The sequence below is a fragment of the Salarias fasciatus genome, chromosome 2, assembly GCF_902148845.1.
Source record: "Salarias fasciatus chromosome 2, fSalaFa1.1, whole genome shotgun sequence".
Classification (NCBI taxonomy): Eukaryota; Metazoa; Chordata; class Actinopteri; order Blenniiformes; family Blenniidae; genus Salarias; species Salarias fasciatus.
Genome location: NC_043746.1, coordinates 9,604,109 through 9,628,659, shown reverse-complemented (window position 1 = coordinate 9,628,659; position 24,551 = coordinate 9,604,109). Strand labels below are relative to the sequence as shown.

General features: G+C 46.2%; 1 protein-coding gene across 7 annotated transcripts; it reads right to left on the bottom strand.

The window, feature by feature from the left end:
- Nucleotides 1-887: 887 nt before the first annotated feature.
- On the bottom strand, nt 888-23,238 carry ankhd1 (ankyrin repeat and KH domain containing 1). Of its 7 annotated transcripts, XM_030101405.1 has the most exons (40): nt 22,798-23,238; nt 19,781-19,934; nt 14,951-15,107; nt 14,605-14,767; nt 14,374-14,521; nt 14,052-14,285; nt 13,818-13,912; nt 12,741-12,902; nt 12,303-12,384; nt 11,979-12,170; nt 11,761-11,870; nt 11,428-11,515; nt 11,149-11,276; nt 10,922-11,065; nt 10,733-10,835; nt 10,363-10,625; nt 9,981-10,265; nt 9,469-9,892; nt 9,236-9,375; nt 9,019-9,130; nt 8,764-8,909; nt 8,518-8,660; nt 8,041-8,254; nt 7,710-7,885; nt 7,246-7,408; nt 7,061-7,156; nt 6,850-6,966; nt 6,603-6,771; nt 6,272-6,471; nt 6,121-6,163; nt 5,811-5,940; nt 5,502-5,654; nt 5,161-5,310; nt 3,234-4,809; nt 2,939-3,128; nt 2,591-2,713; nt 2,162-2,413; nt 1,871-2,055; nt 1,617-1,784; nt 888-1,523 (listed from the first exon to the last, which is right to left on the bottom strand). In XM_030101405.1, the coding sequence occupies exons 1-40, from the start codon at nt 23,074-23,076 to the stop codon at nt 1,464-1,466; spliced, it is 7,917 nt and encodes a 2,638-aa protein (XP_029957265.1). In that variant the 5' UTR covers nt 23,077-23,238; the 3' UTR covers nt 888-1,463. The 7 variants fall into 7 exon arrangements, with proteins under 7 accessions (XP_029957265.1, XP_029957219.1, XP_029957227.1 ...); XM_030101359.1 differs by having other exon boundaries at nt 5,811-6,163; XM_030101367.1 differs by having other exon boundaries at nt 5,811-6,163; nt 12,741-12,896.
- Nucleotides 23,239-24,551: the final 1,313 nt, after the last annotated feature.

Here is a 24,551-nt window from a genome sequence, read left to right as displayed (position 1 = left end):
CATATAACGGAAACATTTATTGTTTGCTCTCGAATGCAAAACGAGGAAAATTGTTTGGACACCGTCCCGATCTGGCAACACTGCAGAGGAACCGGAAGACTGCATTTCCGGTTGCACTTTGACCCAAAATTCTATTTTATATAATATACTGCGTGCGGTTTCTTTCCCTCCTCAAACCCTCCCATGACTGAAACTTCAGAGACTGTGAGAAACAGAATACAAACCCATCCATGTTCTTTGCAAATTCATCCACTTCTCTCAGTTTGGAGCAGATGGTGGCAGTGGCATCTGGGAGTGTTACAGGTTCTAATCCCACTGCTGATACTTGACCAGTGGGTCCCTTAGCATGACCCTTGACCCCTACCAGTCATTAACTGTTAACTGTGGGTTAACTGTGAAAAAGTAGGGTTAATTAAAGGCAAAGTTAGAATTCCCCGTAGGGATAATTACAGTATGTAGCCTGTGGACAGACCATCACTTGGTGTGCTTTGCAGTTTTTTTCCCTTTGTGTAACAGCGAAGGGGACCTAGAGAAAACAAGAGGGAACATGCAAACTCCATAGAGAAATAGCAGCTCAAGCCCAAAGTGCATTAAAAGCTAAGATATTCTTGCTGTGAGATTGATAAGTATATTTCCACAATTGACACAATACTACCATCAACATTTAAACAACCCTAGAGAGCATACTCAGGCTTCAGTTGAACAGCATCGTTAAATGATCCGACTCTCAAAGTATAGCAGCAACACTAGATCAGTTTTTAAAAGCGTCTCATGGACCAAATGTTCATATTAATGAGAATCATGCAAAACTCGAGACTCAAAAGTTCAAGGCTCAGGAGTTTGATCAAAGAAGCAAAGAAAAAGAAACATCAGAATGAAAACGCACATATTTTTCAATCTTTTTATTGAATATTAAGGTAAATATTTCACATTAATACAGGCTACATAAAGTAGAGCCACTATACGACATGAAATTTACTCTCATTTTAACCCTTTTTAGTATGTAAACAATTATACATGTATTTACCACTCTAAAAGGTTCTGATTTCTCTTTCGCTTTAGGTAATCATCTAGTTCTGGGCCAAGTTTAAATAGCTACTTCATGTTGAGCCCCCTGCAGCCCGAGAACGGTGTACGTGGGTTTAAGTCAAAATTCGCTAAACTACGCAGAGAATGGTTTCCTGTCGAACAGGTGATCGCACATGTTTGTTTGCATCATTGGGACATTGATAACAACTCTGGCCCAATTTCCTCTTTCCTTGTTAGAGATAGGCACATCAAAGAATGGCGTCAAGAGAACTTCCAATTCTTCAACTTCTGCTCTGCACTTTCAGGCCTCTACTAAAGTTTACATGTTGTACTTTTACGATTTTCTTTGTCTCAATCGGTCGTGTTCGTCAGTTGGTATGTCGTGTCTGCACTGTGGGTCATGCTGTGTGCGTTTTGATTGATGTTGACGCCGTCTAGTTGACGTGGTTCAGGTGCACATTGCCCACATGAGGTGCCCAGGTGCCAGGCCACACCTGGAGGAGAGAGGACAGATGTGTGGTGGGTTAGTAGAGTCACATCTGGACAGAAACGTACATGGACCGGACCCTAAAGAGAGAGACGCTTGCCTGCTGCTGTGGGTCAGAGTTATCCGCATTGTTTGGGACCACTTTAATGATGGGGTTCCATGCGGGGTCACTGGCGTGCAAACCATTGTACATCGGCCCCCCGGGGCCCTCCGCCATGGAAGGATGAGGGGACAGCATGGTTCCTCCATACATTGACATCGGCATCCCCTGGACAGACAGAGCAGGTAAACCGTGTGCACAGAGAGCGGAGAGGCGGGGCTAAAGGGGCCGACCGGGCTCTGGCTTTCCGTTACCTTTGGGAAGTCCATGTAACTGTTGGGCAGATGCTGGGGCTGGTGGTAGTTGTTGGCGGGGTTTGCGATGCCCGTGTCGTCCTGCTCCATGGGCTGGTGTTGAGAAAAGGCCGACTGCTCCGCCTGCAGCTGCGGGTGCATCATGTGGCTGCCGATCAGGGGCTGGGACCAACCGGACATGGCCTCTGCACCAAAACACACACACAGTGCGTGTTTACCACAACATGTCGATCGCAAAGTCAACACACTGTTGTCAAGGAACACACACACGCTTTCGCCGTTTGCACATACCCGAAGCGCTGCCAACCCCGAACGACCAAATGCCTCCCTGTCCCACGGACGCGGTGTAGCTGGTCGTGAGGAGGGGCGGGTTGACCGAGCCCGTCTGCCGGATCCTGGCCAGCCTCTCCGTGCCGATCGGCGGCGGGACCTTCCGGTCCTGCTGCGAGGAGCTGCCCGGCTTGGGCTGCGGGGGCGGGACGACGGCCGAGGTGGACAAGGCCGAGGATGACACGGTGGAGGGGGGCTGGACAGGAGATTCACCTGGCGGAGAGGAAAGATGGGAGAAATGTCAGCTTTACACATGGTAAAGTATCAAACAATGCCTCTAATACAAAGTATTTCTGTCAAAAGAATCTCATTAAAAGTAACCGAAGCCAAATCTGTTAATCTACGAACCAAAATAGACTTTACGATAATGGAAAACACTGAAGCTCTTACCTGACGTGGATGCGCTCCATGGGTGGGGTGAAAAGTGCTGTCTGTTAAACGACGGCGTGCCGGCGGTCTGTCCATGCAGGTACACGGGGCTGCCAGAGATACTGGTGGCATAGCTGGTCAATGCTGTGGAGGCAAACAACAGGAAACTGATCAATAATGAGCAAACGCCGCTTAACAGTAGAATCCTTCGAGCTTCCCAAACTACCTCTTATGTAGTGTCAACCATCATATTTTACAGAACATATGTTTAGAGAATCAAGTTTTTATCAATGATTTAATGTGGTTCTACTTTTAGAAATTAACCACAAAAATATACGGGTAGATGAACTGAAGGGAATGGAGTCGTACCGATGGGGCTGTTGACCATCCTCTGGGACGCAGAGCGGTAGCCAGGGGCTTTGGAGCTGTCTGGAGGCGGTGGAGGCATCATGTTCTCCATCTGCCCCATGCTCATGTACGCTTGCGGGGCCGAGTACGACTGCTCTGGGGGCGATCGTGCAGGCAAATGGCATGCTCCCCACACCTGACTGTTTCCCACCTGTACAAGGAAGAACAATCTTTAGACAAAGCCTGACAGAAGAGCTTGTTGGAAAGCGTGGAGTTAACGTGTGATGTTTAGATTGTGTATATTGCCAGGACTCACCTGGCTGTTGTTGTCGAAGATGCTGCTGAAATTGAAGAGACCTGCGGGACCGAAGTTGGGGGGAATCTGCTGAGGCTTGCCTGCGCCGGCCACATGCTGTATCTGGGAGCCGTTGATCATGCCCAGGTTAGCAGAGACCTGAAGAGAGCCTGGCGCCTGGGCTTGAGCCTGGTTCTGGGCTTGTGGAGGCAAACTTGTCGGCTGGGAAGTCTGGTTTGGGGTTTGTTTTGGGGGTTCTTGCTGAGCGCTGAAGGGTACAAACACAGACTGCTGTTGCTGCTGTGTCTGCTGCTGCTGCTGCTGTTGCTGCTGCTGCTCAGAAAGCGAATAGTAAGGCCCTGGTGGCTGCATACGATGGGAGACTCTGGGTGCTGGGGCTGAGAAGTGGGGCACGGTGTTGTTGGGGTGTGCAACGTTGTGTGAGGGGAGAGGAGGCGGCGCGGAGGGCAGGTGGGAGCTGGGCTGGGCGTTCAGGAGAGCTGGTGGCGCTTCTGAGGATGGCGCAGAGGACGGCGGGGGAGGTAACTGCTGTCGAGGCTCTGGCTTGGGGACTAAAGCCATGGCAGGGGGAGTGAAGCCCACAGAGTTGATGCTCTCGCTCATGGAGACGGGCTGGCTCTCTGCGGGGAGAGACGGCTTGTCTTTTCCTGGGGGGGCCACTGCACTCGGCTCCGTTTTAGTCGGCTGGATCACGGCCTGCGAAGCAGGACCGACCGGCTGCTGCGGGGCGTTCGTCGTAGTCGTAGTGGAACTGTGATGTGCAGGAGAGCCTGTGCCTCGTACTGTGTTGCTTCCGCTGACAGCGGCGACCGACACGGCAGGGACGCCAACGGACTTGGGATCAGCAGCGAAGAGCTGTTTTCTGACGGAGGAAGGAGTGGTGGCGCTGGACTGGGGGTTGTATGGAGTGGGATTCGGGGCGTGGGACAAGGCTGCGGCCGCGGACACGTTGGGAGCGCTGGTGGCGGCGGCGGCGGCGGTGGTGGTGACGGGGGCTCCGGAGCTGGCTATACTGCTGTGCTCGCTCTGGGTGGAGCTGGGCCGGGCCTGCGACCCAGTGCTGCTGGTTCCTCCGTTGTGCTTGGGGGAGCTGTTAGCACTGCCGGGACTGACGGGGCGCACGGGGAACGGCCCCCAGGTGCTGGCGGCGGGAGAGAACGTGCCGCCAAACTGCGCCATGGGGAGACGAGGGTGTCTGATCTGGTGCATGGTCTGAGCGGCCAGGAGAGCCAGCTGAGGGTGGGCGTACGCCAGGGGCAAAGACACCGGGAAAGGCTGTCTGACGTTGGATGACAGCCCCTTCCCAATCTTTCCCGCGGCCTGAGAGGAGGATGACGACGAGCATGAGGAGGGCTGGAATGACACGCCTGTAGAGGTGACCAGCGAGCTCAGAGCCTTTGGCCCAGTGGTTGAACCACTTGTGGCCCCCGTGGTGCTGGGGAACGAAGCCGAGGCCGCTTTGGAGCCCGGTGCTCTGATGTGATTCCGGGGAATCAGATCCTCTAGCTCTTTGGCTGGGTCTTGGATGAGGGCGTTGATTAACTGGACTGCATACCTTGTAGACTCCGTGCCTCCTCTGTGAGAAAAAAAAAATCAACAGAACAGCGCTTTAGCAAAATATCCAGTCTACGTGAGTAAAATATAGAAAGTAATGACAGATCTCAGACTGATGAAGCACTACGATGAAGCAAACTGTCAACAGGGACCTACTTGGTATTCAATAAACCAAGGGGTTTTTTTTTGTTGTTTTTTTTTAATCGAGTCAGTTGCATCGAATACTGATCTGGCTGTGCATACAACTCAGAACTTCAGGCAGAACTGAAGTCATCGTGCACATTTTCCTTTTTTTTTTACTGGGAAATGATTTTCAGGGACATGACAGAGTGTGAACAGCAGTCTTTCGTTCCAGCAGAGGGTGCTGTTTTACCTTATGGTGATCATTCTCTCGCCGTTCTTGTCCTTCTGTTTGTCCACATCAATGTGAGCTCCGGTCACGTCCTGGATGGCTGTGATGTTGCAGCCGCCTCGTCCCATGATGCGAGACACCACAGAGGCAGGCACAGAAAGCTTCTTTGATCTTCAAAAGAAGGACACAGTGTTTGTGAGTATCTCTGAACTGTGCGGACCACCACTTCCTGTCACTGATACACAAAGTATAACTACAATATCAGCAAACGAAGGGGAGACATATCTGGGATGTATGCGATACAATTAACTTACATATGAGAAGAAATGATCTGAATGAGCTTGTTAAATGTGTAAACTGACCTTCTGACCACCTCCTTCCAGCCTTCTTCTCTCTTCTGGCCTCTCTTTGGACTCGTGAGGCTGAGTTTACTGTTGGGTGAGGTGACGGGAAGAGCCATGGTCTTGAATGGAGAGGGTAAGGAGTTGGAGGTGGAGTCACCTGCGTCAGGAGCTCTGTGACAAAAAAAAAAAAGAAAGCTCATGTTTAATTGATTCATAGACATGACTGATATGAATTATTCAGAATCTGTTAATATTATCATTTTGAACAAATTGTTTTGTATAAACATAGTTCTGCTGGTATGATGGATGTTTCCTCTCCGGACTCACTTTTGTGTTGGTTTTGAGATGGAGACTGTGACCTTATTGTCCACTTTGCCGTCTGTCGGCGGCTGAGGACAGTGTCTCTTCTCAGGGCCGGGCAGGAGGGCCTGGGATTGGGCTGCTCCTGAGGAGGGGGCTGAAGAGGAGGAGGAGGAGGAAGAGGAGGAGGAGGTGGAGGAGGTGAGGTCAGGGAGGTAGTTGAGCTCCTGACTCTTGCCCCCACTGCTGCTGCTCTCGCTGGCACAGTCGGTGCTATCCAGGGGGTCAGAATCGCTGTTGCCACCTGTGAGTCCCCCACCCCCACCCCGTGGCTCACCGTGGATCTTGTTCTTGTCAGCCTTGTGCTGCGCTAGTGCAACCTGGCAAGAAGAAGCGTTCTTGTCACTCAATTTCACGTCTTGCACACATGTATTCAGGAATTGCTAGTCGGCACAGATAACGGGGCGCAGAAGTACAGCAGGCCTCACCTGTGGATCCTGCAATATGATTGGTTCGTTGGGGGCTGATTCCTTGGTCTTGTTCTTTTTGTTCTTACGATTGGTGCTGGGAGTAGTGGCCACACTAGCTCGCTTCTTACCAAAAGCTGTAGTGAAAGTGGTGGAAGTGGCAGAAATTCCAATGGTGGTGGTGGTGGTAGCACTCGGAGGCTCGATTGGAACCTCGGTTTCTAAAGCGACAGAGATCAGCGTTTATTAGTCCAACAACTCTAAAAAAAAAAAAAAAAAAAAAAAAAAAAAAATACAAACGGATGGATGAAAGGTTTTGGAATTGACTCTGCAAGATGTTGGAGAAGTTTACCTTCAGCCGAGTCTTCCTTCTGCTCCTGCATGTCACAGGACTCCTCCTTGGTTTTCTGCCCCTCTTCTTCCTCCTGCTTCCTTTTCTGCTCTTCCTTCTTCTTCTTGCGTTTCTCCTTCCTCTTCTCGCGCTTGGCAGCCAGGGCCTGCTTCTTGCTCTCCTCTCGAGACTGCCACACGACGCAAAGTCAGGTTAAGAAGGAATCCTTTCACCCGTCCGTACCTCGCCAGTCGTTACGCAGCGTTACCTTCTCCAAGTCCAGCTCCTTGAGGAGGATGCTCGCGTTCTTGTTGGCCTCGGCAGCCTGCTGGTCTTTCGCTTTGACAATGGTCTCCATGCACTGGTGACACTTCTTCAACAGCTCCTAAAGGAGAGATTCACACGATTTACATCTGAACGGCTCCTGTCACTTCAACAGCTGCAGGCAGCTAAAGGCCGAAAAGGAAATCAATACGTACCTTGTCAGCAATGGTGGCGATGTATCTCATGCACTCAATGTCTGACGGAAACTGGTTGACCTCCTTCACAAGATACTGCACCACCTTGACGTGACCCTAAAACGTGAATAGAAACTAGAATTAGAATCTAGAGGAAACCGAAAATGTTAACGTTACACACGTCTGGGTTATAGGAGGCTGCGAACCTTGCGAAAAGCAGCCATGAGTGGGGTAATCTTGCGGTTGTCGGCTGCGTCCACATCTGCACTCGCGTGCACCAGGAGCTGCACCACGTCAAAGTGACCGCCATTCGCCGCCAGCCAGAGGGGAGTGTTCCCTTTTTTGTTCCTTACATCAATATGAGCACCCCTACAAAGAAAGACAGGCTGTGTTAAGAGACATGCTTGCTCAAAGAGTGGGAAAGGGGGGCTGGCAGGGTTTCAGTTACATTACAGAAAAGAAAGCTACTTCTTTTTACGTACTAGCTAAATTCTTTTTCAAATCCATCTTTTCCAATCTGATTCACCAACTTTTAAAAAGTCAACATAGTGTCAGTGATGCCAACAACGCAGAATGGTCGAATGTCGTCCACATGAGAAAATAATCAGGAGCAACTCAAATAAAGAGAAATTGAAAGTGGTTGGATATATGACCATCTACGAGCACCGACCTGCTGATGAGCAGCTCACAGAACTTGTAGTGGCCCTTGTCGGCAGCGATGGTGAGGGCAGTGTCTCGGGATGAAGGGACAGGGGGAGCGTTGACGTCGGCACCTTTGTCCAGCAGCACTCGGCCCACCTCTGCATAACCTCCGGAGGCCGCTTCCATCAGAGGAGTGAGACCAGTCTAAGGGAAGCAAAGGATCGGTTAGCGAGATGACAAGCGGAGGGGTCAAAGACAAACAACTCCAGGATTGACTCGCTATTTTAGAGGTAGACAGCCGTGTCCAGCCAGTCAGTCCAGTGTAAACTGGATCTTTACCACAACAGAGAATTCCTCACCTTAGCCCGATGCTCTACGTTGGCTTTACGGTCTAGCAGCAGGCTGACGACCTCAGCCCGGCCTTGAAAGCAGGCGAGGGTCAGAGCTGTGTTCCTGTTGGTCTCGATCTGGGCGTTGATGTCCGAGCCCATATCCAACAACAGCTTCACTGCCGGCACGTGACCGTTCATAGCTGCCAGCATCAGCGGAGAGATTCCCAGCTTACTGCCAGTCCTGGTGGGGAAAAAGAGATGGATATAGCTTTTACAGATGACAGAGCAGTGGAATATGGAGCGAACATTGCATCGAGAGTGATATTACAGTGTGATCAATACAATTGCTTTATTAAATAACTGAGTGTTCTGATTGATAAATATTTCACTGGAACATTGTATCCTGGCATTATCATATTGCAAAATAAGAACTTATTTACTCCACATATATGTATATAGATATAGATGACCTTCAGTTTTTTACTTGTGGCTCTTATCGGTTACCTGGAGTTAATCTCGGCTCCAGCGTTGAGGAGGATCTTGATGATGTTTACATAGCCGCCGGAAGCAGCCAAACTGAGAGGCGTGTAGTCGGAGACGTTACGGTGTTCCTTATTGGCTCCCCGCAACAGCAGCAACTCAACAACCTGCACAAGAAAAAACGATCCATCTCCACAAGTAAGTTAAAGTCCAGAGTGCACTGATTTGAAGTGTCGGTGTTGTGAAGACGCACAAACATGATGCATTTACCTCCTGGCGTCCCCCAGAGCAGGCCAATGAGAGGGGTGTGTCTTTGGTTCTCTCCGACTGAGCCTCAATGTCCCCGCCTTTGTCCAAGAGCACCTCAACCACTCCGACATGGCCAGCTGTGGCTGCCAGGATCAGAGGAGTGAAACCTGGAAGAACAGAGGGAATTAAAATGAGTGTCAAAATGATCAAATCAAACCTCACAATTAGTCTTTTTTTCTAATTATGATTTTTTACTTAAAAACATCATGTCAGTACCTTTTTTGTCCCGATGCTCAATGTTGGCTCCCCGTGCGATCAGGACAGACACGAGCTCCTCGTGTCCTCCGGCACACGCCAGCGTCAGCGCTGTGTCGTGGTTACTCTCCGTCTGCGGGGGAGCACATCATCTCTTAATGGGACAAACTCGCGGACCGCTGCAGTCGCTTGTACCGACGCATTTATGAGATGTCTGTCAGGTCAAACTGTGTCTTACATGTGCGTCTATGTCGACAGAAGGGTAGAGGGGCAGGACTGAAGGGGGGGATGCGATGTTTGCAGGCGTCTGCGTGGGTGGCTGGGAGAGGGGCGTGGGTGAAGTTGTAGTGTTCAGCATGGGCACGCGACTGCTCACAGCTGCAGTAGGAGGAAAACACAAGACAAGTTATGCAAGAGTCTTTAAAACTGTTTGAATGAATGATAATCAGCGATCAGCTGACTTGAACTCACCTGCCATGATGTCGTCCAGTGTGTCTGTGAGCGTCTGTGCAGGCGTCGCCACCATGAGCCCATCCGGAGCCTGCTGAGGTATCATTCCTGGGAGTAAGCCGGGCAGCTGCTGGCCCTGGCCCTGCTGCGGCTGACCCAGCATCTGCTGCCCCACCAGCACCCGCTGCAGCTCCGGGCTGGTGCTTCCCGGGTAGTCCGCCGGGTTGTAGTCCGGCAGGGGCTGGATGGGGACGAAGGCGGACTGGAGGGGCGGGGGCGGCGGCTGGGGCTGGGACTGCGGCGAAGGGGGCAGAGGAGGCTGCTGCGGCGGCTGCGGCCCATCCCTGTACAGGATGGTGCCCACCTGAGGAAGTTTGGGGTAGTCGTCCTCCTCTCCGTCTGCTTCATCCTCTGAACCCTCCTCTTCGTCCACGTCTTCCTCTTCCTGAAAATGCACAGAAAAGCAGCGTCAGCCTCCAGGATGGATTGAAAAACAAAACTCTCTCTTTTTAAAAACAAACAGTGAGACTGACCTCCTCCCCATCGACTCCCGACTGCTCCTCTTGCTCTCCGTCCTTGTGGGCCTCTTCGTCCGTGTCAGAGCCAGTGTGACCATGGGCACATGGTGTCGCAGCGAGGGGCCCTGGAACAGACGTAGTCCCAGGCCCCGGGCCCGGACCCTGGCTTTGTCCGGCCTCCTGCTCTTCCTTTAAGCCCTTTGCCTCCATGTACTCTTTGGTGAACTGTTGCTGTGTTTTCAACTGCAGCTGGCGCTCCACCTTCTGAAGCTCCTTCAAGATTTTCTTCTTTTTCTGCACCTAAACAGGCGAAAGTCACATCATTGTATGACTCAAATGCTATGAAAGCACGAGTCACTCGTGCTTTAGAATGCAGAGTTTTGTTCAGCTCAAGTACCTGCTCCTCTCGGCTCTTCTTCAGCTCCTCAATCTTGTCTTTGGTGAGCGGCTCCCCCTGAATGAGCTCTAGCGACTGGAGCTGGGCCTTCTCAATAGCACTAATTCTTTGGCCGAGCTCGTTCAGCTTTCCTTCTGTCTCCTCCACAATGCACTCGAGAGGCTGGCACAAGTGGAAAGGTGGCAAAGGCTCTGCTTCAGGCCCTCGGCCAACGGAGCTGGAGAGACCAGGCTGAAGGGCGGCCTGTCTCTGTTTGGACACGCCTAAATTTGAACGAAAAAAAAAAAAAAAAAAAAATGAAGAAGCGTTAAACTTTAAGAACAACTACAGCTTTAGAAATCAGTGCATGTTTGGAGGCAGGACTGCTCACCCTTGCTGGACACGGGTGGGGGTGTAGCGATGTTTGATGGGGCTCGGTCGGGCTCCTGAGGGGGCACCACCATGGCGAGAGCTTGGAATGGGACACGAGGAACCTGCTGCGGCAAAGGAGCGGTTAGGCTTCAACGGTCAAAAAACAGACCCCAGTTCTCAGAAGAACATGAAATTATCAACTACGTACCTGAGAGGCATCTTGTGAAGGGGGGGTGAGCTGGGAAAGGTCGGGGGCCGGGACAGACAGGATGTTGCTGGGGTAGTCCAACAGGTAGGACACCACATTGGTGTGGCCACCCTTAGCAGCTTCTATCAACATCGTTGAACCATCCTACAATGAAAAAGCATCACATTATTTCCAGTGTTCTGAGCGAATACAGTTATTCTTAACACCAGTACTAAACTGTGCATTACTTTGAGTCTGTGAGTAGGATCAGCCCCATGCGCCAGCAGCAGCTCCACAACAGCCAGATGTCCTCCAGCGCAGGCCAGAGACACCACTGTGTGATCGTTATTGGCAGTAGCTCTGTTCACATTAGCACCTGGACCGGAGAACAGAAATGTAAACACACAAACTCAGCGTTTTTACCACATACTCAAGACGTGTATTCAGGGATTTTAAGTGACATTAAATGATGGTTTCTAAAAACATGAGGTGAATCGGTTTGTGCGAACACACAGCGTATCACATACCTTTGCTGATAAGAAACTGCACTGTACAGAGATGTCCTGCCCTCGCTGCCTTCATTAAGGGTGTTCGCCCTCCTTCAGATTCATGCTCCTACAGAACAAACAAGATGTTCATTACATAACAAAAAAAAAAAAAAAAAAAAAAAAAAAAAAAGACGTTTAGATCTCCAGAAAATGATTGCTTTTAAGAAAACTGCGGCGTTGTACAATAACCAAGTTCGATCAAAGCTTCAGACAAAAGACTTGAATCATTCTGTTCTTTCCTGCTGTCATCTGAATAATGTGGAGGACTTGGTTTAACAATAGTGACAACAGGGATTCAAGACTATGGCGTACCAAGTTGGCTCCAGCCTGCAGCAGCACGTCTGCCACGTCGGTGTGTCCGTTCTCACAGGCGTACGTCAGCGCCGTGTCACCCGTTGCTGTTGTGGCGTGAACGTTCGCACCTGAAAGAACAAATCGGGACAATTTGATTGCAAGGAAATTAAAATAAAATTGGAATACATTCGGGTTTTTTCTCTTTTGCTGTCCATCTGCTTCTTCCTCCCACTTACCTGCAGCTAGAAGGTATTTGACCAACTCCAGGTGGCCTTCCTGCGCAGCCTCCATCAGAGGGGTAGAGCAGCCCAACTCAATGTCAGCGCCCGCCTTGATGAGGAAGTCAGCCACTTCCAAGAATCCGCCACAACACGCGAGGGTCAAAGCAGTCTCCTGAGTCTCTTCTGTTTGAGCGTTGATGTTAGCACCTGGACAACAGACACGACACTGTGACCATCTGGCTTCAGAAGGACCAAAGTAAACCAATATATGCAATGTTTTTCTCTTGGTTCCATTTCATTTTTCAGGTGAAACAAACAGTATGAATCAAAGTTTTCTACCTTGAGCCAGCAGCAGTGCTACCATCTCCTCGTGGCCTTCTCTGGCTGCCTCCATCAGGGGGGTGTAGCCCTCATCGTTGACCTGGACACAAATACAAGCATTGGCAAACACATGAGGCGTGAGTTCAAGCATGACTCACGGCAGGATTCCTCTGCAGTGTAAAATTTGGCTCGCTTTGTGTCAGAGTGGACTGCTGTGCTCAGCTGAGGTCACTTTTGTGACACAACATTTTAATGGCATATTTTTATTCTTGTCCTTTAACTTAAATGACAGACTGGTCTCAATAATCTTTCCCTTGAAAGTAGGACATGAGAAACTTCTAAACAAAATACGCTCCATCTGAAGCTTTTTGATTCTTTTTAAAGACTCGTGTGGTGAGTGAAGACACACAGCTGCATCCTCTTCTGCGTTTTAAAGCGTCCATCTTCACCACATACCTCCTCCAGGTTGGCTCCTCTCTCTATGAGCAAGGCCGCCAGCTCCACGTGTCCGCCACAAGCTGCGAGGGTGAGGGGCGACTCGAAGGAGTCGGCCGGCATGTTGACCTGCGCGCCGCTGTCCAACAGCAGCCGTGCCACCTCCACATGGCCGTCCTGGGACAGCGAGACACACAGAGAATGTAGAGATAAGCACCTGAATAAATACCTGTCATCACCGTGCAGTGAGTTCGCTTATACAAATGTCTGATTCCAGATTAAAAAACATTTTGCTTCGATGTTGTCAAGTTTCTACACGTGTTCAATATCAATCTTCTAAAACTGAAAAGAATCACTTGTATTCCAGTGGTAATTCATGACATGCAATCTGCAAAATTTATTTCAAGGTCACATTGGTCACTTATTTTACTTGCTGAGGATATTAATATTTTAGTTTAAGCTAACATCCATATATCTTAGTATCTTTTAGAAAATCCTTTTTACCATCAGCTTTATTGAAGCCATCTCTGTTGTTTTCTCCGCCATTTTATTTAGCTGTTCCCATGAATTCTACCTATTTGTATTCCTCTGGATAATTTGCATGTGTGCCATGTCTTTTTGGTTAGCCATGTGCACATACACACGTATGTGCAGGTGCGTTTGTTTAGTTTCCCGTCAATCATTCGTGAATCATCAAGTAGCTTTCCATTGTGTGGAACGGGCTATATAAATAAAGAGTGATGACGTGATTAGATGGCACCATACTTGGAGCAGCTCCACAGCCTCCTGAGTCTGCACAGTGAATTCAATCAAAAACGATTCAGTTAGGAAATTAAATTTAAAAAGTGAAACTTGACCTAGACAGCGTTCACACCGATTCCCCAGTTCAACCACAATTCATAGAAAGGTTAAGGTTTATCTCATCCTCACACTTGTGAGCAAAATGTGTAAACAAAACTTAAGGCATGTAACTACTGTGATTTGTGTCCTGTAACACAATGCAGATGAACTGCATCGACACAGCATTCGTACTCCGGTTATTTGGAGTGTTCAGCACTGGGAACAGGGTGTGCAATACGGTTTGGGTCAGATGCTCACCATGCAAGCTTCCATCAGTGCTGTGTGCATCTCATCTGTTTTATGTTCCTGGTCTGCACCGGCCTCCAACAGAAAGCGCACCATATCCAAGTGACCTGCAGAGTACACAAACACACACTTATATATAGTTCGCTTTAAATAAATACCTTCCAAAATTGTTAAAGAGTGAGAGAAGAGGACGCACAATTTTATCACGCACAAAAGCATCAACAGGAGACCACATTGAGTTCTGACCTTTGTAGCAGGCAAGTGTGAGAGCACTCTCTTTGAACTCGTTGGAGTGTGTGTTGATGCCGGCGCCATACTCCAAGAGCACCCTGGCTACTTCTACATGGCCAGCACTGGCTGCCTCCATGAGGGGTGTGTGTCCGTTCTCGTTGTGGTCCTCGATGTTCGCGCCCTCTTTCAGCAGCACCTTCACCACGTCCACAAAGCCGCCGGCACACGCGTACGTCAGAGCTGTGTTGCCTGAAAGAGAGCACAAAGATAAGTCTGACCTGCAAAACACAGAAACATAAAAGAGACTCTTTATCTCAAGGAAGTAGGGCAGCTTCACCTGTAGAGGACTGTGCATTGACATCGGCTCCATGCACTAGAAGCAGTTTGACAATGTCCACATATCCTCCACTGGCAGCAGCCATGAGTGGCGTTATGTCCCCCTTGATGCCCCTGTCCTCCACGTTAGCGTGCATAGCCAGCAAAACCTGACAAGAAACAAGGAATGATAAGGTTGTTAACAACAGCAAACCTTGAGTGATGTACAGCTCCCAACACTTTGGGTCCATACCTGTGCGAGTTCATAGTAGCCGGCCGAGCAGGCGAGGCACAGCAGGCTCTCCCCTTCCTCTGTGTGTTCGTTGACGCTCCGTCCCTCATCAAGCAATTTGCGCACGGCGTTGACGTCCCCGTCTGAACACGCCTCCGCTAAACTACGGCTGAAAATAACCAGACTGCTACAATTACTGCCACTGTGACAGGTTAACACACACACGCCTCAACAAGAAGAAGCAGCCACACACACACACACACACACACACACACACACACACTCGCACGTGCAAACATACTGTATATGCAGCTGACATCTGAGAGCAGAGATGGAAATGATTGTGCACCGCGGGCGAGATACATACTTGTCGGCTTGGCCGGCGTTGAGTGTGTTTTCAGCTCTCATGCGGGTCAGGGCGGCTGCGGCCTCGTCCAGGGCACAGCTCACGGACGACGTCAGCCGGCGGAGCACCTCGGGGTCTGCAAAAGCTTTACCATCGGCAGTGGACAGTTTACCGATGCCTGCCGAACATCAAAAGGGCAGAGGTGCATAGGGCAATGCAAACCACAGGGGGGAGCACAACCACACCAGACCAGATGAAGAAGCAAGTCCAGTCCAGCCAATCCAATCCAGGGTTAGTAGCAGCATACACAAAGAAGAAAAAAAAAAATACACACAGAAAACACACACAAGCATTTGTTAATATGGCTAAATATATTTGTTTTACTTTCATTGCATGATCTATGATTTTTCATTTCTTGATTGTCAATTAGAATAAAAACATAAAATATCCAGTTGATAACAACAGCTGTGATCTTTGAAAATCCAATAACAATGCAGTGAAGGAGGCAAAGTCTAATGACGCTACAGGAAAAAGTGCTGAATTCTGTGTGAATGATAGGTGCAAGACAGTGAAAGTGAGGCAAAACTTGAAGAGAGCAACAGAGAAAAGCACAATTCCAAAAATACAAAATGACATAAAGGAGAAAAACATGTTTGAGTTTGGGTTTCTTAAGAGAGTAAATAAAAAAAGCAGAGAGAAATCAAGAGCAAGCAATGTGAAGTGCTTTTTTTTTTAATTTTTTCATTTAACCAATGACAGCTTTTTTTTTCCCCCTTATTTTTTGGAACACCTCAGTGTGAAAGATCTCATTGAGGAAGCAGCATAAGGGCCAATTTCCACCCTAAAACCCATTCATGTATTTGTGTCTGAAAGTGAGAATGTGAGCATTTTTGAGATGTCTATAAAAATGCGGCCGGATCAGCCAGGAGGGGATTTGAACTTTTCAGCCTCAGCTTCAACCCATCCATTAGCCCGGCAGACGTGAACTCGGTGAGGTCCTCCTGTGTTTTCACTGCAAGCTAAACTTAGTACGGCTCTCAGACAAGCATTTCACAACAGCCCCGAAGGCACGGGGGATCCAACAAGTCGAGGAAGCTGATCATTAATGTTTCACAGCATCGCGTTTATCTCAGAGAATGCAAGTAGTTCAGCAACAATGAGTGTTGACTGATGTCGTATAAATGCATCAATTCCAAACAAAGAAAGCAACACGGGGTGATTGGTTTTCTTTTACTTTCAGACGATACCTTACAAACTAAACCATCCTTTAAATTCTAACTGACCTTCACCCAGTTAGGTTGGACTCATTCTTAGGTACACCGCACGGACATTGAGCTCTCGTTGAGGTTAAGACTGTGCGCGCATGTTTGTTTTGTTCAACTGAAAATGGTCACAGACGGCGTGTTGAGCTGCCTACAACCAGGAAACCTCTGAAACGCTTTTTTTTTTCTTTTTTTAATAAGAGGGGAGAGAGCATTCTCCACATTGTGAATTTATATTACAGGCGGTGTTAAATACAAAGAAAAACTAAAAATGAACCTTTTACCAATAAAATAACTTTCTGCAAAAGCTACAATTCAGTATTTCACTGTCAAATTCTGTAGGCAGACTTTCTTACTGACTAAATCTTTGCTTTGTGGGATTTAGGACCTTCAGGTCTGTCTCGGCCTAATTCAACACAGCATAAACCGAGAAGACTTCTTTCGGTCACTGACTGAAACGCACCTGCTTCTGCCTTGCTCCACCCACAACCGACATGTTTACACAAACAGCATGAACTTCTGTGTAGCCGTACCAAAATTAATGTCAGGACAGGTGGATACACCAAATGCCTCCTGAGAAAACACAACTGTCATTCACACTAATCTTGAAGCCGTCCACAGCTGGCATTAGCATGCGTCTCGGGTGATCCAATCACGAGCGGACAGCTTTAAGTATATCCGTTCACACCTGCCCCGAGCAAACATCTAAGGTGACCACGTCTCACTTCCTTATTCTATAGGAAAATGAAGCCAATGTGAAGATATTTACATTCTAGCAGACAGACAGCAAAGTGGGAATGGATGTTTGGTTGGTTTATGGAAACTACATCATTGCACCAGATAAATATTGGCAAAAGCTTTATAAACATTTTGTTTTTGTCATTTTTTTTAAATTAATATCTGACATTTTTTTTATCCATATTTTATAAATCTTGCAGTTCAGGGAGAAGAAAAAGGGAGCATTTCCAAATGCAGAAGTGGGTTGAAAAATATTTAAAATGTTAAAATAGAGCAGCGCCTTCTGGAGTGCAAAGGACTCCGTTTTTGGAAACGACACCTTCAATGTAAACCCAATAAATCCATGTGAATCCTCACATGGCGCTGCTTTGCTCCATCTTCCAAATGCAACACAATCTGCATATTTCTTCCTGCAAGCAGTTTACCGTTACTGAATAGTCCTGAATGGAGGATTGTCACTCCAAATCGAGCAGCTTCTTTAGTGAGGCCTTCAGCACCTCTGAGCGTCGGCTCTTACATTGTGTAATACACACAAGTTAGAATTTCAAAACCGAGGTCAACGGCACCTTGTTGAAATACTTGTGAAATTATTTTCCATGATTTATTGATTTTTATTTTTTTTTCCATGCTGGATTTTCTTGACAATAAGAATCTTTTAATAAACACGTCCAATGTGATGGTCGACAGTCTTCCTGTCCTCTTATACAGGTACGCTGCTGCGTTTCGCACCACAGGAAACAATGGCCAAGTACTACTGTTCATCTTTTAGACAGTCAGCAAACGTGTCTTATGTCACACTGCACCGATGGTGCACATTCACGTCCTTGAGCCGGCTCTAGTCTAAATAAATGCCCACAATTTGAGGACAAATGCATTGCACATTTTTACAGCACAACGCCACAAATGCTCACGATTTCCACATGAGAGACGTCCACAAGATCTATCCAGACCACTGCGTCCGATCTCTGAGGCTGTATTGGCAGAAATTTAATCTAATTATTTAAACACTTAAAATGAGCCTTTCATAAATAGATTCAGTCAGTCTGGTTACTATAAATACATTGGGGGGGGGGGGGGTATATTCAGAAGACACCAATAAATCCTTCATGTCAGCCTTTAAATTTATGTTTATTTAAAACGTCATCATTTTCAAACTGACGACAATAGACAATCATTTAAAGTTAGTGCGAACAGGAACTTTGTTGGTTTGACCTATATTGTGTAAAGCACAACATGTATGAATCACTGAACTGATCCAACCACTTTAAGCCAAACCATTCCACAGCTTTTCAGACAAAAAGTCCACTAACATGACAAACCTAATGACTCGTTTACTAAAATGCTCCATCAAAATTTGATATAGATTACATCTGCAAGTACCGCAGTCACATTATGGGATGTTTTTAATATTTTGCTCCCTCGTTTATGAAAAACAGAACTGAAGGCAGAATTTCAGGCACATTGTGTCGTTTAATCAAACAGTGGTTTCATTACTGTTTTTTCTGCCACATTAGGTCAGTTTAACCATTTAAGACAACAACAATCATTAGCAAACATCATCTAGTTGCACGATTAGCTGCAACAGCAACCTTTATTAATATTTGATATGTAACCTGTCTTACATTTGATGTAATTAAGTCTGGTGTTTATTTCCGTTTCTGATAAGAACATAATTTACTAAATTAATCTGGGGATAAATAATGAAACACGCAGCAGTTTATTCCTTATTTTGAAAATTAAAACATTTGGGAGCCAGTTAAGATTTCTTTTTTCTCCTGCGCACTAACCGTGATGTTTATCTGCAGAAAATATTACGCGACATGATCATTCTTAAAATACATCATCCGTGTTCTGTGAATAATGACTAGTTTGATGCATTATGTTTCCAGGCTGCTGACGAACGTACAATAATGGCTGATGTTAAAATCAGCTTTAATCTGTTAAAATCAGCTTTAATCTGAAGGTTTTACATTCACTTTAAGTTCATATTCAGGGAATTTTAGCTCTTTACACTGAAATGTCAAATCTATTTGAAATTTTAAATGACCTTAAAGCCAACATGTTTATTTTCAGATCCTATGAAATAAACTGGCTGACTGGATCACCTGCAGACATCAGAGTCTTGGTATCCTCCCCAGCGATTGTCTGACAGGCTGGTATTTGGCTACTTTGTTCATGCTGGGAATGAAGACAGGGTGTCCAAATCCTCTGTCCATAGCCCGCTGACATAAACATTCCACTTTTTGCTGATATTATACAAATATAAATATAATAAAGTAGGGAAATCAACATCAGACAGTATTAGTATTACGAGATGAAGAGCAAACAGATGACGTAAATTACTACCTCCTTGGTTTGAACTGGGCAGGGTGAAAGCGGAATAGAATGAGATTAGCTATTAGCCGTTCAACACAAGCTCTGTGCATGCTGCGGGGGCTCAAGCCTGTTCCCGTGTTAATCTGCATGGTAATGTTCACAGGCCCAAACGAGGCCAGGACGCCCGGCCCTAATGGATTAATCTACACAGACCTTCTTACACTGAGATTATAAGTTCTAATGAAACTAATTTATCCAGATCACTTTCAAACTATCTGTTGATATGATACTTACAGAACTGAGAGGTTCTCTTACTACCATTTCAGACTCTGGCACAAAAACAATATATGGCCTCTGTTTTTGTAGGGATTGGGGAAAAACTGAGGTGGAAGGGTTAATTATTAGCTGCATGGAATTAAGATATGTTAAAGCACAAATTAAGACAGATTGTGCAAGTATGAGTGTGACCGATGATTTGTGGATTTTACATGTGTTGACTATTGAGATAATTTTATTGCGACCTAAACAGTCGTACCTGCAGCTTCGAGAAGAGCTTCAAGGCGGGCCTGTGTCTCTGGATCAACAGTCCTCAAATCAACTCCATCCGTGGCGCTGGACAAAAGCAACTCTGAGGCCGTCTTCATAATAGGGTTATCCAGATCTTCCTGGTCCAAAATGAATGACTCCACCTGGCGGGAAAGAACAGGGGTGAAACGTGAGTTTTTACTCCTTTGATTGCCAGTTCCAGGTTAGCTTAAATTAAAATGCTTCATCAGGAAATGAAAACCCTGCCCAAGTGTACTGACCACTGTTATATGGCTTATCATTAATAAAACAGAACTTATCAGCAGCGAGAAGCTGCATGAAACTTAGTTCCGTGAACAACTTTCCACTTAAACACAAAATGTAGTCACAAATATCTTCACTGCCAACCAAGCATGTGGCTTATGTTTATATACAGTTTCTTGAAGGGCAAAATTGAAAAACAAAACAAAAAAAAAAGCATATGGGGAAAAGAATTAAAGCAAAGGAAGTGCTTTGGACAGAAACACAGAGATTCAGCTGAGAGTCAGCTGCCCAAAAACAACACGACAATCTGTGATCATACCTGCACTTAGAACACGTTGACTATATGCGGTAGTACAGATCGTTATGTTAATATCTTAGTGACGTCAAACATTACCCACACATCAATAGTTTAACATTATCAGGATTATTGTAAATGTGTCAAAAGCCTCAATCAATAATTCTCAGCATATAAGGGCCAGCTACAAACTAAACACAGGAACCAGAAGATGTTTCCCATCTGGTCACAGGTCCTGTTTACCTCCCTGTTTGATACAATTATTTCTGGGTGACTCAACCAAGACCACAAAATATAAACGCTAACAAAAAATACCATATGGGGAGGGAAACAAGTTACCTTTTTTAAACAAGTTACAGTGACTTCTTACTTTATGTAAAGGAACCTGCGTTGTGGCACGACACAACTTTCAGTCCAAATATCTACACAAAAAGTCAATACACGAAACACAAAGCAATGAAGCCATTGTTATGGAAAACTATTGTCATCTAGAATCATAAACTGTTGACTCCATACACCGATAGCTGAACCACACAGTGCCACACGTGGGACTTCATTAAATTTTTACCTTTGTCAGAAATGTCAAAGCCAATCATTACCTTGTATAATAGATCTTGTATGCAGATTAGCTCTGCTTAAAATGTTAATTGTCAACAACAATGTGACTAACATGGAGAAAGGGATTTAGCGTGGATGACAATTTACTGTCAGTCAATGGCAGAACAAATAACCTGAGAAAGGCATATCTCTTTGTGTCTATAAGCTGTGGCAGGCTTTCAGAGTCTGGCCCACAGAGCGAATGTTGGGAGAGAGTCAGCAATGTGGAGAAATTCAGCTGTAAGATAGGAAGGCAACCACAACAACCCATGGGGGATGTAGTTCCTGTGAAGGCCTTTACAATCAACAATGGATATCAGTCTTCACTATTAATGAACTACAGTTCCCAGAGTGTTGGTATCCAGAGAGCTGGAAAGGCCTAGAATGGCATCTGCTTAATCCTGGGGCTCAGATTTTAGCTGCTGCCCAGAGCAGCGAGTTCTCCTCTGGACTGAAACACCACAACAAATGCTCCCTTTCAGGCTGATGGTGGAGCCCGGGTGAGTGGAAAAACAGGACACTGCGGCCATACATTTGCAATTTGATTCAATTAAGTTGCATGCCATGTAATTGACAGATCTGATATTTCCTTCAGCTGTGGCTACTACACAGCTGAAGCTAAAACTTGAAAAGTCAGGGAATATTGACAGTAGTATCAGCTGACATCCTAGCCGGTCAGCCATGGCTGCAGAGGACTTCAGACTCTTGCAGTGAGATGCTAGTTCAGCTTCACCACTCAACAAGTGAAGTTCTCAGCCTGGCAGTGACATTTATGACTATTTGATGCCCGTTTCTTTCAGATATCAATAACACTACATCCCATTACAAGATGACACCGACAGATCAGATCTTTAGGTTTGAAAATTTAGTCCAGAATAAATGTTTACTATCTGTCAGAGGCAGTTGATTTAAATGCCTGTTGCTGTCACGGGACAGGGCAAAGAAATCCTGAGAACTTTAAACTGAGTATTAAATAAGGCATGCACTTAAAACGTATGGTCATGACAGCGAAAGGATGGAATTTGACCAAATGACAAAAAATGTCACAAGAGGCGGCTTTGTCACATTATTAGAAAACAGCGTTGTTTAGTCGCAAGTGAAACACACCAAATTTGACTTCAAACGATCTCCGCGTGTGCCGACAGAAAAGCGTCTCATGCGTGTTCAGCTGAGGCCATGAGATGCCATTACACCTGTACCGTGTGTGACATGGGAAGTTAGACAACTCCTAACACCAAATAAACAACGCAAAATTAAGTTGACAGCACCAGTGTCCATCTAACAGACACTGACGAGAGTTTTAAAAAAACCAAACAGCTGAGCGAACGGAGGAAAACGTGAGCTGTTCGGCGAGAAATATAATCCAGACGTATCGAAAAGTTAGCCGAGGGTCGAGCCGAGTTAATTTACATGATTTAGAAAAGTGACGTAATTGCACCACAACTACGAAATGGCAGATATTTATTCGTCCGTGGGTGTCCCCGGGTTCACGGACATCTTCCATTTGCCGTGACTGGAAAGCTGTTGGAAGAGCTGCAAACTTGTGATGGGTGTTGAGAGACGACAGCACCAAACGAGGCCGTCGTCGCTTCCACCCGAACTAGGCCATGGCCACAGCCTGCGCTGCATAAATAAAACATTTCAGCCGGTTAGCGTGAACAACCGCTCCCGTCTCACCACACGTTACCGACATCGAAGTGTCCATAAGCTTCTGAGCTGACAAGGGCTTGTTATTCCATTAGGGAGTGGGTTAATTTTACGTAATTTCAGCGGCCTGGGAGGGGGTGGTTGCCAACTGCGAGCTAATGCGCTAGGAGAGGAATGTTGCCTAGCTCTGGTTAAGCTTAGCTAACTAGCTTAGCGTTAGCTACCTCTGAAACCTCGTCTTCGTCGCTGCCGGATCCCGGACCAGAGGAGAGGACGGCCGCGGCCGCCAGTTTGAAATCCAGTCTTTCTGCTGCAGGCCCACCTGGCTCGCCGTATAAACGTACTTTCTTTCCACCTACACCAATCCCAATGCCCCCTAGTCCGACTCCTCCTGGTGTCGCTCCTACCCCCATCCCTGCCACTGGGGAGCGAGGAGTCACCGAGTCAATCTCGTCCTCGAAGCCGTCCGTCAGCATTGCCGTCCCGGCTACTGCATCCTGCATTCTTGTGTTCACGATACGCGTGTTAACGAGCTAGTTGTTCACTTAAACGTCCGTCCAGGCGCTTTCTGTAGGGATATCAGCCTGATTTTACTTCAGGGAATCCAGAAACTCTCCCGAAGCGAGGGTTGAGGAGGATCTCTTTCCCCCAGCCATTAACTTTCTAACAACCTAACCCGATACGCACTGTTTCTCAGAAACACCGCCTCAGTGCAGAATCCCGCTAATTTGATTGGCTTAGCTGGAGAGAAAGACGCTTCCGATTGGTCCGCGTCGATGCTCGTCAAACATGAGCCCGCAACGTCGTGTTAGGTTTACCAATATCACGAGGCTGTAGAACGAACGTCAAGACATGACATGGTAGGCTTAACTTAACTGGTTGAGTTTAACTAGTTCAGGTAAACTCGGATGAAAGAAGACACACATCCAGAAACTGCTCTGGACACATGCTGTGTGGATTACAATCTCTGAGTTATTATAATTTCGTCTTTATACATATATATATAAAATTGAACCACACAAATTTCTCATCATGCAGACAGATGCTTTAATGTTTGAGATGACATTATTATATTACATATATATTTATATATTTGTATTATACATAATACACAAAAATCTGACTCTCTAAAATAGCAGAGTCATACATTTCATCATAACCACTCATATAACTACCTTCAACAATATCAATTCCTTTTTGACATGATCAAGGTTTTCATATCGAAATGTGCTAATGATTTTAGCAATAGACAAAAGTGATAAATAAATAATAAGGTGGTACTGCCCTGTGGCACAAACTGTTAATTATATTTGAAGTCCTAAATACACAACATCGCATATGTGTTTGATTTTTTTTCTTTCTTTTCTTTACACAAAATAAGAATATAATACAGAATTACAATTAACTAAGCCAAACTGTGCAAGCCAGAAAAGAAGCCCAAGGACGTTATATGAAATCATTCCTTCAATAGATATTGCAATGAAAATAAAAATAGAAGGGATCAAAGAACAATTATGGAAAACTGGCAAAGGAGTTCATAAAAACGGTCACACAAACCACTGAATATATCATTTCAGAATCACCTAGATACTGTTTTGACAGGAATAAATAAATAACTTTGCCTTAGAAAGGACCAAAGAGGGAATCAATTACATGATTTATCCATGGAGTTCCGAATTTGATTTCTACAAAATGTGACGAAAAGCTGATGCTTGGAGGTAAAACATTTGAATCCTTCAACCTTGACAGGTCAACCTATCAACAATAAACCTATACAAAAGAATACCAAGTTAAAACTCAACACAGATTCAAGTTTTCACGTTTTATTATTCCAGAATTCATCAGCTGAAAGTGCATTGTGTATCATAAGATGGGACACCTTTGTGTTTAACTTGTGACTGCTATTAGACCTTTTTGTGGCACTATAGGGAATGAGTGTTGTATTTTAAAAATGTAATGTTATTCTTTTTGGCAGCTC

Bases quoted from the DNA above. Each gene is read 5' to 3' on its own strand.
- ankhd1 (XM_030101359.1), bottom strand. From the start codon at position 23,076: ATGCAGGATGCAGTAGCCGGGACGGCAATGCTGACGGACGGCTTCGAG. The intron at 14,286-14,373 runs GTGAAGCTGCCC...GCTCTCTTTCAG, and splicing joins CAATGCACAGTCCTCTACAG to GCAACACAGCTCTGACGTAC. The intron at 9,376-9,468 runs GTGAGTTCAAGT...CTCCTACTGCAG, and splicing joins ACTGGACGACATCATGGCAG to CTGTGAGCAGTCGCGTGCCC.